This window comes from Phyllobates terribilis, unplaced genomic scaffold (assembly GCF_046119375.1).
Source record: "Phyllobates terribilis strain yellow unplaced genomic scaffold, ASM4611937v1 Scaffold_5__5_contigs__length_657084704, whole genome shotgun sequence".
NCBI classification, from domain to species: domain Eukaryota; kingdom Metazoa; phylum Chordata; class Amphibia; order Anura; family Dendrobatidae; genus Phyllobates; species Phyllobates terribilis.
Window position 1 is genome coordinate 625,075,673 of NW_027362765.1, and position 15,244 is coordinate 625,090,916.

The 15,244-nt window shown below is 43.7% G+C and overlaps 1 protein-coding gene across 1 annotated transcript in view; it reads left to right on the top strand.

The window, feature by feature from the left end:
- Nucleotides 1-15,244, top strand: part of LOC141273778 (protein ELYS-like) — a 113,166-nt gene that overhangs the window by 28,517 nt on the left and 69,405 nt on the right. The window contains exons 9-14 of the mRNA XM_073686122.1: nt 4,265-4,397; nt 4,478-4,656; nt 5,823-5,884; nt 12,479-12,607; nt 12,684-12,774; nt 12,877-12,966. Coding sequence (XP_073542223.1) covers nt 4,265-4,397; nt 4,478-4,656; nt 5,823-5,884; nt 12,479-12,607; nt 12,684-12,774; nt 12,877-12,966 — 684 coding nt within the window. The remainder of the gene's footprint in view (nt 1-4,264; nt 4,398-4,477; nt 4,657-5,822; nt 5,885-12,478; nt 12,608-12,683; nt 12,775-12,876; nt 12,967-15,244) is intronic.

Below are 15,244 nucleotides of genomic sequence, written 5' to 3' on the forward strand. Positions count from 1 at the left end.
GTGTATGTATATATATATCTATATCTCTATCCATATGTATATTTGTCACAGGGCCCTGTGATGTGCAGGGGAGGGGGGGATATGATAACTAAACAGAGGCGGGGATTTAGGAGAATAATAAGCACATAGGCAGGGATTTCTTGACATTCTACAGGAACGGGGAAGGAGACAGTAGGTTGGGGGGTGGTTGCAGTAGCTTTGGTGTTGAGGTTGCAGCAAGCAAGGTCATGGCAGGCTGTAAGCTTGTTTGAAGAGATGGGTTTTCAGGTTCCGTCTGAAGGATCCAAATGTGGAGGCTAATCAGACGTGTTGAGGCACAGAATTCCATAGGATGGGGAGAAATCTTGGAGGCGATTGGGTGAGGAACGAATTAGTGTGTAGGAGAGGAGGTGGCCTTTGGAGGACTGGAGATTACGTGAGGAAATATATCGGGAGATTAGTTCAGAGATGTACAGAGAGGAAAGGTTATGGATGGCTTTGTAGGTCAGTGTTTGTAGTTTGAACTGGATATTCTGCGCAATTGGGGGCCAGTGAAGAGATTTGCAAAGGGGGGTAGCGGAGGAGTAGCGATGCGAGAGATGAACCAGTCCCGCAGCAGAGTTGAGGATGGACTGGAGGGGTGTGAGAGTGGTAGCAGGTAGGCCACAGAGGAGCATGCTGTTGTTGTCGAGGCGGGAGATGATTGAGGGCATGCACAACCAGTTTAGTAGATGGAGGGATTCTGGAAATTTTTGAGCTGCAGGCAACAAGAGGTGGCGAGAGCTTGGATATGGGGTTTGAAGGACAGGGAAGATTCAAGGGTTACTCCGAGGCAGCGGATTGCCGGTACTGGGGAAAGTGTGGCGTCATTTATTGTGATAGAAATATCAGGTGGGGAAGATACGCAAGATGGGGGTAAGATGAGTTCAGTTTTGTCCACATTGAGCTTTAGGAAGCAAGAGGAGAAAAGGAGGATATGGCTGATAGACATGCTGGAATTCTGGACAGCAGAGCGGTGACATCTGTGCCAGAGAGGTAGATCTGGGTGTCATCAGCGTACAAATGGTATTGGAAGCAGTGAGATTTTGAGCTGTCCCAGGCCAAGGGTATAGATTGAGAAGTGTAGTGGTCCTAGGACAGAGCCTTGAGAGACTCCCAGAGTGGGGGCGGGATGAGGAGGTAGCGTGGGAGATGCTAAATGTGCGGTTAAAAAGGTATGAGGAGATCCAAGATAGGGCAAGTTTTTGATGCCAAAGGAAGAGAGGATCTGTAGTAGGACTGGCAGTGGTCTACTGTGTCAAAGGCTGAGGACAGGTCAAGAAGGAGAACAGAATTGTCAGCTTTGGCTGTAAGTAATTAGTAATTTTGGTAAGGGCAGGAGAGGAAAGTTCAGCGTGAACGTGTTGCACAAGGCTTTTGGAGGCAAATGGGAGCAACGATATAGGGCGGTAGCTAGACAAGGCGGTTGGGTCGAGGGATGGCTTTTTGAGGATGGGCATGATTGTGGCATGTTTGAAGGCAGCGGGGAAGGTTCCAGAAGTTAGTGATTGGCTGAAGAGATGGGTAAGGGATGGGATGAGTGTGGGGAATGAGTGTCGAGGGCGACCGAGTCAATAGCTGATGTGAGAATGGCATTGTAGAAAGCAGTGGCGTTGACGGTGTCGTGGAGTGAGGATATGGATATCAGTGGTAGAATAGAGTCAGAGAGTGTACGAGTGTCTAGATGTGCAAGGTTTCTGCGGGGGTGTGCTAGTTGCTGGGCATGGGTGGCAGGTGAGGAGAACTGGGATGAGAAAAAGAGTATATGGTGGTCAGATAAGGGTAAGGGGGAGGTTTTGAGGTTAGATCGGGAGCAGAGTCGGATGAAGGTGAGGTCTAGTGTGTGTCCGTCTGTGTGGGTAGCTCAGGAGGACGAAGTCCAAAGGATGAAGTAAGCGACAGGAGTTTAGATGCTGTTGACTGGCGAATGTCAGTGGGGATGTTGAAATCACCCATGTTGATTGTGGGAATGTCAGCAGAGAGAAAGTAAAGAAGCCAAGAGGAGAATTGGTCAATAAAGGCAGTGACCGGGCTCTCAGGTCGGTATGACAGCCACTTGGAGGGAGAGTAGATGCGGGCAGAGTGGACTTCAAAAGAAGGGAGGGTAGAGGTGGGATAGGGATAAAGGTGTAGTTGGTAGAAAGGAAAAGACCTACTCCTCCACCATGTCTGTTACCAGGGCGAGGAGTGTGGGTGAAGTGGAGCCCACTATAACACAGCGCAGCAGGGGAGACAGTGTTGGCGTGTGTCAACCATGTCTCTGTGATGCCCAGGAAGGAGAGATGGGCCTCTCTGAGAGGTAAAGAGGTCGTGGACAAAATAGAGCTTGTTGCAGACAGAGTGGGCGTTCCAAAGTGCTCCAGAGAGAGGGAGCAGGGGGGTGGGCGTTAGGGGCACGGGTTTTATTTGAGAGAGGTTGCGGTAGTTTGCAGTTGGTTGGAAGCGATAGGAGGAGGAATTGGTGGGAGTTGTGAATTATGGGGCTCCAGGATTGGGAGAAGGAGAGTGTCCGGCTTGTTTTATGTTTATAGATAGATCTGAGGTTGAGGAGCAGGTGTGCAGATGAGGTCAGGTGAGGGGGTAAGCGGGAAGAAGAGATTATTATTTGGTTAGAGAGTGCTGGGGTTTGGGGGATAGCGAAGGAGAGTAAGGATTAGTGGTGCAAAGACAGCAAGGGCGTATGTAAGCATAATGAAGGTTTAAGTGTGAATGAGAGAGAGAAACTAAGCACAATTAGTAAATAGTTACTCCTACCTTCTGGCCTATTTCCGGCTTATTTCAGATTAAGACCCTTAAGCACGACCCTTCAGAGCCAGACCCATCTTTATCTAGAAGTTTCATCTCTACCCAATGTGGGTTTGCGTTTTTTTATTTATTGGGATTCGCCCTTTTATGATTCAGAATAAGATGTTTAGATTTTTCCAACCGCTTCAATTAAGTGCTTATGACCTGCTATTAAAGGGAATCTGACATCTGATACTTGCTGCCCAATCTGAGGGTGGCATGATTCAGGCAGTGGCTGAGATCAGTTAGTGGATTGGGCATGAAGTGTCAGATGTCAGGTTCACTGTAAAGCGCTTGCACATACTGTGTGTGTTCGGCTACTGCTGCTAGACTGCATTTGTGGCCGGTTCTTTTGGCAATAAGCTGTAAACAATAAAAAAAGAAAATTTTTAAGTAACCTGTCGCCATGAAAATGCAGTCCTATCTGCAGGCATCATGTTATTGAGGAGGAGGAGGAGGAACAGATTAGATTGATATATAGTTTTGTGAAAAAAAAAAAATTCAGTATAAGCTGTTTTCATCACCTAAATCTGTTCTTTCTGAGACTTTCAGTCCAGTGGGCAGTCCTGTCAATGATTGACATCTATCACTGTAAGTACACTTGTACAGAGAAAGTTGTCAATCACTGATAGGACCGCCAACTGGACAGAAAATCTCAAAGGGCAGAGGTTTGTGATGAAAATACGGGTTATACGGAACTTTTTTTCAGTAAACTATAGATCAATCTAATTTGATTTTCCTTCTCAATAACATGATGCCTGCAGATAGGACTGCATTTTCATGGTGACAGGTTCCCTTTAATATCAGGAGAACACATGCAAATGTTAATGAAAAGTAACGGCAACAGTGATTATGTATTTTATCAAATGCAACATATGTAATATTTTATGTAAGATTCACTTCTACGTCATTAAAAACACATGCAATAGAACATCTAAATAGGTTTTGTGATACTAACACACAAGGTTTCCAATCCAGTTAAAATGTATTACTTTTATACTGCAGTTAAAAGGATTGTTCACCACTCGGGGAAACCCCCTCCTCAATCCCTATGTTTTCCCCTTGTAAAATAATACATATACTCACCTCTGTTGCCGGTGCTGTTCCCGAGGTGTCGACACGGGGTCTCCCAGGGCTCGCCTAACATTGTCATACCATCCTTGCGGCCAATCCGCACTTGCTTCACTCTGCCCTATGGGTGTTATTTTACTGGGCCAAACAAGGATTGAGATGGGGTTGTCAAAGTAGTGGACAACCCATTTAAAGACGGTGTCTGTCTGAAAATGCAGTACTTTATATGCATGTACTTTGTGGAGTTTTAAAATCTTCTGATAAAAATTGTGACCTGCAGGTTAAAACTTATTTCAAGATTTGTCAATGAAATGGAAAGCCCTCTAGGGTATTATTATAGACTGCAAATAATGTTTTTGTACATATTTCTAGCAATATGATTTCTTTTCAGTTACATCGCCTGATACCAGCGTGTCAATATTTAGCTGGCAAGTTAATACGTATGGACAAAATAAGCCTTCAATTTACATGGGAGTGTTTGATATAAATCGTTGGTCTCAAGCACAGATGCCGGATTCTTTAAGGTAAGATTTTTTTTTTGTGGGAGAGGAGAGTAATGGCATTCCTTTCATTGTATACTCCAATTATTTTCTTTCTCTCACAGGCCTGGTCAGTTTCTTAGAAACTGTTCATATGTTGCATTTTGGTCTCTTGAAGCCTTGACAAACATGACTGATGACACCATCTTTGATGTTCTTGTACATGAACGTAGTTTGAGTAGAGGTTTTCCGCCTGCATATCCACCACCAGAACAGTTCTACTTTCCAAGCACCTATAATTTTGGTAATGATTATTTTTAATTATTATTGATGACCTTGAATAGTAAATGAATTTATATATATTTTTTCCTATATAAATTAGACCTATTTTAATATAGTAATGTTTATGTACCCCTCCTGCTACAGTTTGACCCTGTGATAGTACTTGCTCTGGCATTATTTCGGCACCCTGATTTTGTGCCATTATTAGTCATTGTTCGCTTCTGGGATTTGAACTGAAAGCTGTCTAGAAGCCAGTGCAGTAGCCATTGAGCTATACACTGAATAAATCTAGGCGTTCTATTAGGTTATATGATTTTCAGTGCAAACCAGTCTGCAACTCATTGGGACTTTCACACATACCTCCTCCAAGCCAAATATAAATGATGTGTGACTTTGATATGTGATTCTGATATCTGACTTTCTTCAAACATCAGAATCACAGTGACTTTTAGACACCTCGGGTATTTTCATGGTTGATCTTATAAGCCAAGAAAAACTTCTTTCGTCAATTGAGTGAATAGCTCAATGGTAAGTGCACTGGCTTCTGGACAAAGTTTTGGGTTCAAGTCCCAGCGAATAGTGACTTTTTTTTTATCACATGTCAGTCAGTTCTCAGACAAGGTATTTAGCCTCAAACTGGCATTATTCTGATGTTTGACTTTGATGTCTGATCATGTCCTAAAATGGACACTGTAAGTTGATTCCCTGTCATAAACAGGTACAGTGTTCCACCTCACCCATCTCCTCCTCACCCTTTCAGCAGCAATAATGTGCCATCTGTCCATTCCACATCTCATCCCTATAGATCACCAAGAACAAATGCCACTTCTCCATCCCACCTGTCATCAGGAATGATGTACCCCTTGTCTGTCCCTCTCCCGTCCTCACCTGTGATCAGTAGGAATGATGTGCCATCTCTCCATCCCACGCCTTATTAGCAGGACACACAGTGCATTGTGAAAGTATTTGGCCCCCTTGAACTTTTCTACTTTTTGCCACATTTCTGGCTTCAAACATGAAGATATAAAATTCTAATTTTTGGGGGAAGAATCAACAACCAGTGGAACACAATCATGAAATGGAACGAAATTTCTTGGATATTTTAAACTTTTTTAAAAAAATTAAAAACTAATTTAGGTTGAATGAGTTTTCTAACGATATTTTTTTTTGTTTTCTGTCATATTGAAGATGCTACTTGCTTGTTGAATTCCGGAGTTATCCACATCACATGCACTGGCTTTCATAAAGAGGTAAAAGAACAATTAAATCTTTCCTATCTAAAATTGACAAATTTGCTTAAGATTTTTATTTATTGAAAATTATAATTTTTTTCTTTAAAAGGAATCTGTCAGCATGTTTTTGCTATGTAAATTAAGGACAGCATGACGGGGATAAAGCACTAAACTCAATGGTGTCATATGTCCACGCTGTGTGGTGGTGTTACACTTTAATCACCTTGATTAACATTGCTGTGAGGATCCGGCAGGCCGGCAATGGTCCAACTCGGCCCCCTTCTGTGATAAGCACCTCACTGTCTGTAGAGAGCCTGGTGTGGGCAGGGGCAGCTTTCTCATCTCTGCTGCATTGCTAAACCTAAAAATTGTGTCCCTACTACTGCGCCCAGTAATCAAAGTGGTACATCGTTGGATTCAGGGTCTCTTTGCCTACATCAGGCTGCTTAGAGGAGGTAGAAATAATCTGCTGAGAGATTCCCTTTGATCATTAAATCTTCTTAGAACAGTTTATATACAGTAGATGCACTTTGTTTTTGCAACACTTTTCACCTACTCAAATGAATGGGAAAAATAACGCTTTTCATACACCATACATACATACAACAAAATGCACATTTGTTTGCAGTGTTTTTTTTGCCAACACTTTGTTTTGGGGCAGAAGCATTTGCAGCAAAAAATGCAATGTCTGAACATTTATGTTTCTGCTTGTCAATGGAAATCATTAAAGTGAACCTGTCACAAGGTTTGTCCCATATAAGATATGGCCACCACCGTTCAGCCCTGATATACAGCATTCTATAATGCAGGGTATATGCCCCCAAGCCGGCCTGCAAGACAATAAAAAGATGTTTTATTATACTTCCCTGCGTGGTGGTCGAGTCTGGTCCGAGGGGTGTCGCCCGTCCTTGTCCAGCGTCGTTGTCCTCCTTGCTTTGTGTGGATGACTCGTCCCGTACGTCATCCACAGATTCTCCCGGCATCGTGCTCCTACACAGGCGTACTTCTCTGTCCTGATGAGGGCAGAGTACAGTAGTGCAGTGCGCATGCGCCTGGGCTCTTTGACCTGTTCCGGCACATGCACTGCAGTACTTTGCTCTGCCCTCGACAGGGCAGAGAAGTAGGCGTGCACAGGAGCGCAATGCCAGGGGACTGTATAGATGACATACGGGACGCGTCATCCACGCAAAGCAAGGAGGAGGATGATGACATCGCAAGAAGGGAGGCACCGAACCAAGACGAGCGACACCCCTCCACAAATTTTCCAGTGATCAGGACCTCCTGATGTCAGGCTCGAGAGGATCGGGATTCTTCGCATTCCTTTCCTTTTGCCGTGGTCCGGAGGCCGAAATCTTGCTGATCAAGGGGTCCCTCAGCCTGTCCGGTTGAGCCAATGCTCCCGAGGAAAACTGCTTCCCCCTCGGGGGGCTCTCAGTTCACGCTGCTCAAGCCCTGCGTGCAACTCCTATGCGTCCTGAAGATTGAATTCGCAGCACTTCCGGTTATAAAGGTAGCGACATGCAGACCTCTAGTGCCCGGTGAGCGTTCCACCGTGGAACGCACTGCTTCTTTTTTTTTTTTTTTTTTTTTTAAATGGCGCCAAATCCTAAATTTAAGGTGAAATGCCTTTTTGATGATTCTGATGGAAAACGGGTGTGATAATACTATTTAAGTATTGTTAGAGGGGAGCTGAGGTTACCAGTGCATCCAGAATGACCGCTATGGAAGGACAAACCACTGGTCGCTCTGATACACCTGCTGAACCACCAGTACAAGTCAGTTATCTGGGGATTACTCCCTTTCTGTTTCACTCACTGATTCCATCTGTCTTCGTTAGTGTTTTTATTATATGATCCCTTGTTCTTATAGGACAAGGTGATGTGTGATGCCTTTGGCCACTAAGAAAAGAGGGAAATGATTTGCCATCTGTAACACAAAGCTACCGGATACATATGGGAAACAATTATGCACTGACTGTATTGCCAAGGTGGTTAAGGAGGAACATTCCTCTTTTATGACTGATATAAGCACCATAATGTGGGAAGAATCTAGTTCTGAGGAGGAAGAATTGTCAGGTTACTCTGATCCTGAACAAGAGGAAAGAGAAGGATCTATCTCCGTTTCCCTAAAGGATAAAAATAAATCTTTTTTCCTGGGAAGATACTGATGTACTTCTATCAGCCGTGAGAAACGCAATGAAAGTCGAGGACACTCACCAGCCCTCCCCGGTACAGGATAAAACGATCGAGGTTTGAGAAGCCGTAGGAACAGAGTATTCCCCGTTAATAATCATATTAAAGCCATGATACTAGAGGAGTGGAAAGACATGAAAAATACACTAATTATTCCCAGAAGTTTCAAATCACGTCTACCGTTTGAACCAGAGGCAATTAAAATTATGGAAACAAATCACTAAAATTGATATCCCGATAGCCAGAGTAGCGAAGAAAGCATCCACCCTATTTGAGAACTCATCATGTTTGAAAGACCCTATGGACAGGAAAGCAGACTGTCTTCTCAAAAAGACCTGGGAGACCTCTGCTACAATAATAAAAGCTAAAATAGCAGCTACCTCGGTAGCAAGGTACATGAATATATAGTTAAAGCAATCAGAAGGTCATCTGAGGAAGAAGACTCCCAGAGATGAGGTCCTAGAATCCATTTCATTACTAAAAATGGCAATGGGATTTATGGCTGACTCCTCAGCCGAGTCAATTAGATTTGCCGCAAGGAATGGGGCACTTTCCACCATGGCTAGGTGAGCAATATTGCTAAAAACTTGGTCAGGTGATAGCCACTCCAAGAACAAACTGTGTTCCATCCCCTTTTCTGGCCTTTGAGTATTCGGTCCAGTTCTGGACGATATGGTATAAAAAGCCTCAGAGGAAAAAAGGGGTTTCCATACGAAAAACCTAAAGTATCATCCTTTCTGAGGCCTCGTTCCTATCAAAGACCAGAATATACTGGGAAGATGGAGCTACCCGAAGGAAGGTAATAGAAGGAATATCTTTGCCAGTGCAGGAAATGGCACATGTAGACAATGATGCGAAGAGAGTAGTTGGGAGACTCCAATACTTAAAGCATGGACAGAAGTATCCAACAATCCATGGATACTCCAATCAATTGCAGAGGGATGCAGAAGAGCTTTCGTAGGGAAGATTCCACCTAACTACGCAGTCCCCACAGGTCTCCAGAAAGCTAATGACGGATGTGGAAAAATTGGTGGATTCAGGAGTAGTAATACCAGTGCCAGAAGCAGAATGGCTTGTGGAATACTATTCAAACCTATTTTCAATAAAAAAAAAAAGGGGGGGGGGCGATTATAAATCTAAATTCTCTAAACATGTCAGTGGCATACAAAAAATTCAAGATGGAGTCGATAAGATCAACGATTCCACTAATAAAACATGATAATGTGTACGATAGATCTATTATCATATACCCATTCAACCTCACAGTCAAAAATATCTAAGATTTGCACTGAAAAAGGGGGAGAACATTCTGCATTATCGGTTCAGATGCCTCCTATTTGGTCTATCCTCAGCCCCACATATCTTCACCAAACTGGTGGCAGAAGTTATGGCTTTCCTGAGAGAGCAGGGAGTATTAATTGTCCAGTATTTGGACCATTTCCTATTAATTGCAGAGTCACCCCAGCAACTAAAAGCCAGTATAACTTCAACAGTCTTGATTATAAAAAAAAATCTGGGATGGATTGTAAACTGGAAGAAATCAGATCTTCTACCAGGAAGAAGAAGAAACCTCTTCCTAGGAATCCTCCTAGACTCAAAACTAAAAATATCCTTTTTACCAGACAAAGAAACAAACTTGGAGACAGAGTCCTTGCTTTCGGAAGGAAAACACAAATCTCCATCTGGGAAAGCATGAAAATTTTAGGATTAATGACAGCTTCGATACCCAGAGTTCAGTGGAGCCAATTCCACTCGAGACAACTACATCAGATTCTAACAACCTGAAACAGGAAGATGGACGGTCTAGACAAGAAAATAAGCTTGTCTGTGATAACCAGGAAGTCATTAATATGGTGGACTTCCAGGGCCAACCTACGGAAGGGGATTATGTGGAAGTTGTCTCCATTTGTAACAGTCACCACCGACGCAAGCAACAGTGGCTGGTGGGGTCCATATAAACGATCAGTACCTACAAGGTACCTGGTAGGGGCAAAACCTGCCCAGATCATCAAACCTCAGAATTCCAGGCAGTCTGGGAAACATTAAAAAGATGTCGGGCAGATCTAAAGAACCAATACATCAGAATCCTGTCAGACAATATCACAACAGTGGCCTTCCTCAGACATTAAGGGGGATCAAGACATCACCATCTGCAAGATTTAGCAGGAAAGATTTTTTAGTGGGCAGAAGAAACAGTACTATCAGTAAGTGCAATACACCTGAAGGGGTCTCGGAACTCCGTGACAGATTTCCTCAGTCAGGAAACAGTGCAACAGTCAGAATGGGAACTAAAGTGGGAAGAATTCCATCGCATAATATATCGATGGGATACTCGGTGGTATCTGTTCATCACAAGGAAAAACGCACAAACAGCCAAATTCTTCTTCCTCGATCCAAAAGACAGGCCAACAGGGGTAGATGCTTTGTCCCAGAAATGGGACATGGACTTGGCATATGCCTTTCCTCACTTGCTCTTAATTCCAGAAGTGCTAAGGAAGATACAGGAAGACCAAGCCAAGGTAATAGTAATATTACCCTTTTTGGCCCAGGAGAAGCTGGTTTCCTTTACTGAAAAAATGTCCCTAGAAGATCCAATCGTTCTTCCAGAGAGACTGGATCTGCTGATCCAGGGGCTGATATACCATCCCAACGTAAAGTTCCTCCAACCTGCATCCTGAGAGGCAGATCTTGAGATCTAAAGATCGTTCAGATTCCGTCAAATCAACTATGCAAAATAGTAGAAAGCCAGTAACATCAGCAATATACACGAAAATCTGGGGAAAAAATTGTGCACAGTATCAAGAAACTGACAGATTTCTAGTCCTAATATTCTAAATATACTAGAGATTCTACAGACTGGATTTCATAAAGGCCTAAGAGCTAGCACCCTAAAAGTGCAAATTGCAGCCTGTGGGAGACACTGGGTCTTCCATGGGCATAATACTACTCAGACAACACAGGGTGAGAGTTAAACAGTGTGGCAATACTTTATTAAACCACCAATAACACCAAGGCGGATGGGAGAAATACAAGCATTGTCAACGATCCATACCTAAGGATCTAGACAACTGCATTACCGTCAGGCTAGATCCAGCTTTTTTTTACCAAAAGTAGTAACTTTTCATATGAGCAAGGAAATGGTCTTACCCTCTTTTTGCCAAGGCCATAAAAATAATCAAGAACTGACTTCACTCCCTGGATGTCAGGAGAGTAGTCCTCCATTACTTGGAGACAACAAAGAACTGGCGAGTAAACCCTAACCTGTTCGTACAGTTTGCAGGCAAAAACGAGGGGAAAAAGACATCAAAAATAGTGCTGGCAAGGTGGGTTAGGTCAGTGAGAAGTCTGACCTGTTCGTCTGATGGAAGATCCTCTCCGGATAACATCAGGGCCCATTTGGCTAAAGCAGTAGCCACATCACGGGCAGAACGAGCAGGGGCCTCGGTGGACCAGATTTGCAGAGCTGCAACATGGACAAGCCTGAACATCTTTTGCAGACACTTTAAACTGGACATTCTATCAGGCCAAAAAATGGCCTTCAGAAGAAAGTCCTCAAAGTAGTAGTCCCACCCTGAATGTATACTCTGGTATTCTCCTGATGGTGATGTCAGGAGGGACATTCTGGAAAGTAGGCATTAGTCCACCGGTAATAGGTTTCCCAGGAGTCCATCATGACAGCACCTATTACATTCCCTCCCTAACATTCCAGTCTGCGTCTGTGAAGGTAACATAGATAGAAGGAAACTAAATAAAATAGAGTGCGTCCGTCGTGGTGTGGTACTTGGAAAATTACTGGGGTTTGGGTGGAGGGAGGGCCTTTTATCCTCTTCTGTGTTCCTGTCCCTATCAAGGATACGAAGGACGACCTCCTGATAGGTTTTCCAGGAGTCCATCATGACAACACTATTACGGTAGGACTAATGCCTACTTGTCTTGACGGCTGGGTTAGGGGCATGTATACAGCATTGTTATACTGCTGTATATCAGGGCTGGAAGGTGGTGGTCTTACCTCATATGGTAAAAACCTGTTGACAGGGTCCCTATAATGAGTAACTAAACCTTCACTCTAAGTCTGGTGTAAAAAGCTTTGAAAAGTCGCAACATTTTTGTACAACACGAGGCTGCTCAAAAATTTAGCAACTCTTGTCATTTTCACACCCAAATCTACCAGTACAAAAGGTTGGAGAGACTGAGTTTGGCAACCCCCCCCCCCCCCCCCCCGTTTGTAAAATTTATGATGAGCTTATGGTTTTCCATCAAGACAAGCGTGAAAAACGCCCGTCTTAATGAATTGGTGCTTTTAATGCTTCATGTAGATTCATTTCCAATATAAAGTGATGGTGAACTCTAGGTATATACTTAGTTTACAATGTTGGTTGTCCTAGCGGTGAAGATATCATACTGCATTATTTGTTTTAAGACTCTGCACTACTTAAAGAATATTGGATCATCTTTGAATGAAGAGATTGCAGATGGTTATAACAGATGCTTAGTAGCTGGTCTCCTGTCTCCAAGACTTGCTGATGTTCAGCCTTCCAGCCTGACTCGGGTAAGCTCCCCTTACTGCCATGTTGTATTTCACTTCCTATAAAATTCAGCCTTTACAGCTTTTATGTGATACCTAGGAAGAACAGCTACGAGCTGTGTTATCAGCTGCCATTGAAACTAGCTCCATCAGTCTTTTAACTCGTTGTATCAAGCAATGGATTGTAGAAGGTAAGTGTAAACAACAAAAAATGTATTCACATTTATATTTGTGCAAAATACACTATTTTGACTTTTCTCACCTGGTTCTGACTTGTGTAATTCACTTTTAAGAGAAACCCAGGTCAGCTCCAAACCTTCGCTTTGTGCTTGAATGGACGTGGGATAAAGTGGTCCTTACGAAAACCAATTTTGACAGAATTGGTAAGTTTTTGTATTGTTTTTTTGTAAGTATATACTGTACATGTGGTAATGGCTCTTATATATATGTCAAAGGTAGTGTCCCTGCCTTTAATGTGAGATCGCATGCTGAGCTCTCATCTTTCCCTGCACTTGATGGCTGATTTAATCAGCCATCAAGTGCCTCCGCAGATGCAGCGGTTCTCCACCCGCGGCTGTTAACCTGTTAAATCCCGCCGACAATCACTGATAGTGGGATTTAACACTTGCCGACCACAAGCATGTCCTTAATCCCTCCTGTCATGTGATCGCGAGGTGCCAATGGGTTGCCATGACAGCCGGGGGTCTGCTGACCCACGTGCCTGACAGTGTGAATATCCTGTGACCATTGTCTCGTGGCCATCACTCATAGGAGAATCATCATTTCCGCAATACATGCTGGAGCACTGCAAAAAAAATGCAATAAGAGGCAATCAAAGCATCGCATCTAACCCAACATCAGCTCAGAGCGCAAAAATAAGCCAACACCCAGCCCCAGATCCCGAAAAATGAAAACATTTACAAGTCTCTGAAAATGGCGACAAGTGATATTTTTGTTTTTTTAAAAATTTTTTTACAGTTTAGAAAAAAAAAAAAAACCCTCTGCATGTTTGGTAGCTGCGTACTTGTATTGATCTGGGGAATCATATTGCTAGGTCAGTTTTACAATATATAGGTAACATGGTAAATAAAAAAACAATTGTGGAATTGTACTTTTTTTTTTTGCAGTTTCTCCGTATTTGCAATTTTTGACTCGTTTTCCAGTACACTATGTGGTAGAATGGTGTCATTAAAAAGTACAAGGATGCATGATGGGATTAGATACACCAGTCTGGGGATGCATGATGGGATTAGATACACCAGTCTGGGCGTATTGCTCATGATGGAATTGGATGCAAAAGTCTGGGGCGTATTGCGCATGATGGAATTGGATACACAGGTCTGGGGTGTACTGTGTATGATGGGATTAGATACACCGGTCTGGAGCGTATCTCACATTTTGTTGCTCACTGTCAGTGATACTGACAAGTAGACTGTCACCGAGGATGGCCGGCAGCTCCGATGCTGTTAGTTGGTGCTGCTCTCTGTATCATAAGCTGGAGATAGATATGTGACCCTTTTGCCATAGAAGTGGACGGAGCGGGGTCACGCTTGCCACCACTGCTGCCATAGAAGTGGACGGAGCGGGGTCTTGTATTACACCACTGCTCCCTTAGAAATGTGTGAACCTGCTCCATCCACTTCTATATGAGCAATGGTGTAATGTGTGACCCTGCTCTATTTACTTATAGTGAACGGAGCAGGGTCACACATTACACCACTGCTCCTATAGAAGCGGACGGAGCGCGGTCACACATTACACCTCTACTCCTTAGAAATGTGTACCCTGCTCTGTCCACATCTATGGGAGCAGTGGTGTAATAGAATGGATAAATGTCCTGTAAATATATAATTTCACAAGCTCTCTACATATAATAAACTTACACCCTTTAGTGCCTTTCGTTTGGCACTAAAGGGTGTTTACCCTAATAAATGAAGAAAACGACGTGGGGTTCCTCTTATTATTGGTAACCAGCCAAGGTAAAGCAGGCAGCTGCGTGCTGATATCAGCCTGGGAAGGTTCCTGGTTATTGGGCTCTTCCCAGCCTAAAAATACCAGCCCACAGCCGCCCCTAAAGTGTTGCATCACATTAGATGCGCCAATTATAGTGGTTTGCCCAGCTCTTCCCGACTGCCCTGGTGCGGTGGCAATCAGGGTTATGGTAGTTGAGTTTGACAGCTGTGATTTGTCAAAAATCACATCTGGCATCAAGCCCTGGTGTTAGTAATGGAGACGTGTCTATCAGACACCCCCACTAACTAACCCAGAAAGACAAAAACACAGGCAGAGAAGTACATTTTATTTGAAAAAAACATTCCCCGGCACTTTCTCTGGTTCACCAATCTATTTTGGGGTGGTGGGGGGGGGGGGGGGGGACTCCATGCTGGTCCGCTGTAGTCCAGGGAATCCTCCGTAGTCCACAAATGGAAACCTGAAGAAAATAAAGAGAGAAATATACAAGACATTGGCCCTCGTTCACCAATTTATTTAAAAAAAAAGTTCCCATGCAGGTCCGACGTAGTCCATGGCAACGCTCCATAGGCTGTAGCAGCAGCCACTCCAGGTCCCCATGTGCTCCACGAGACCCGGCGGCTGTGATGAGCGGTGATGTAACTACACCGCTCATCAGTCACATAGTGCTCCATACAGTATAATGGCCCC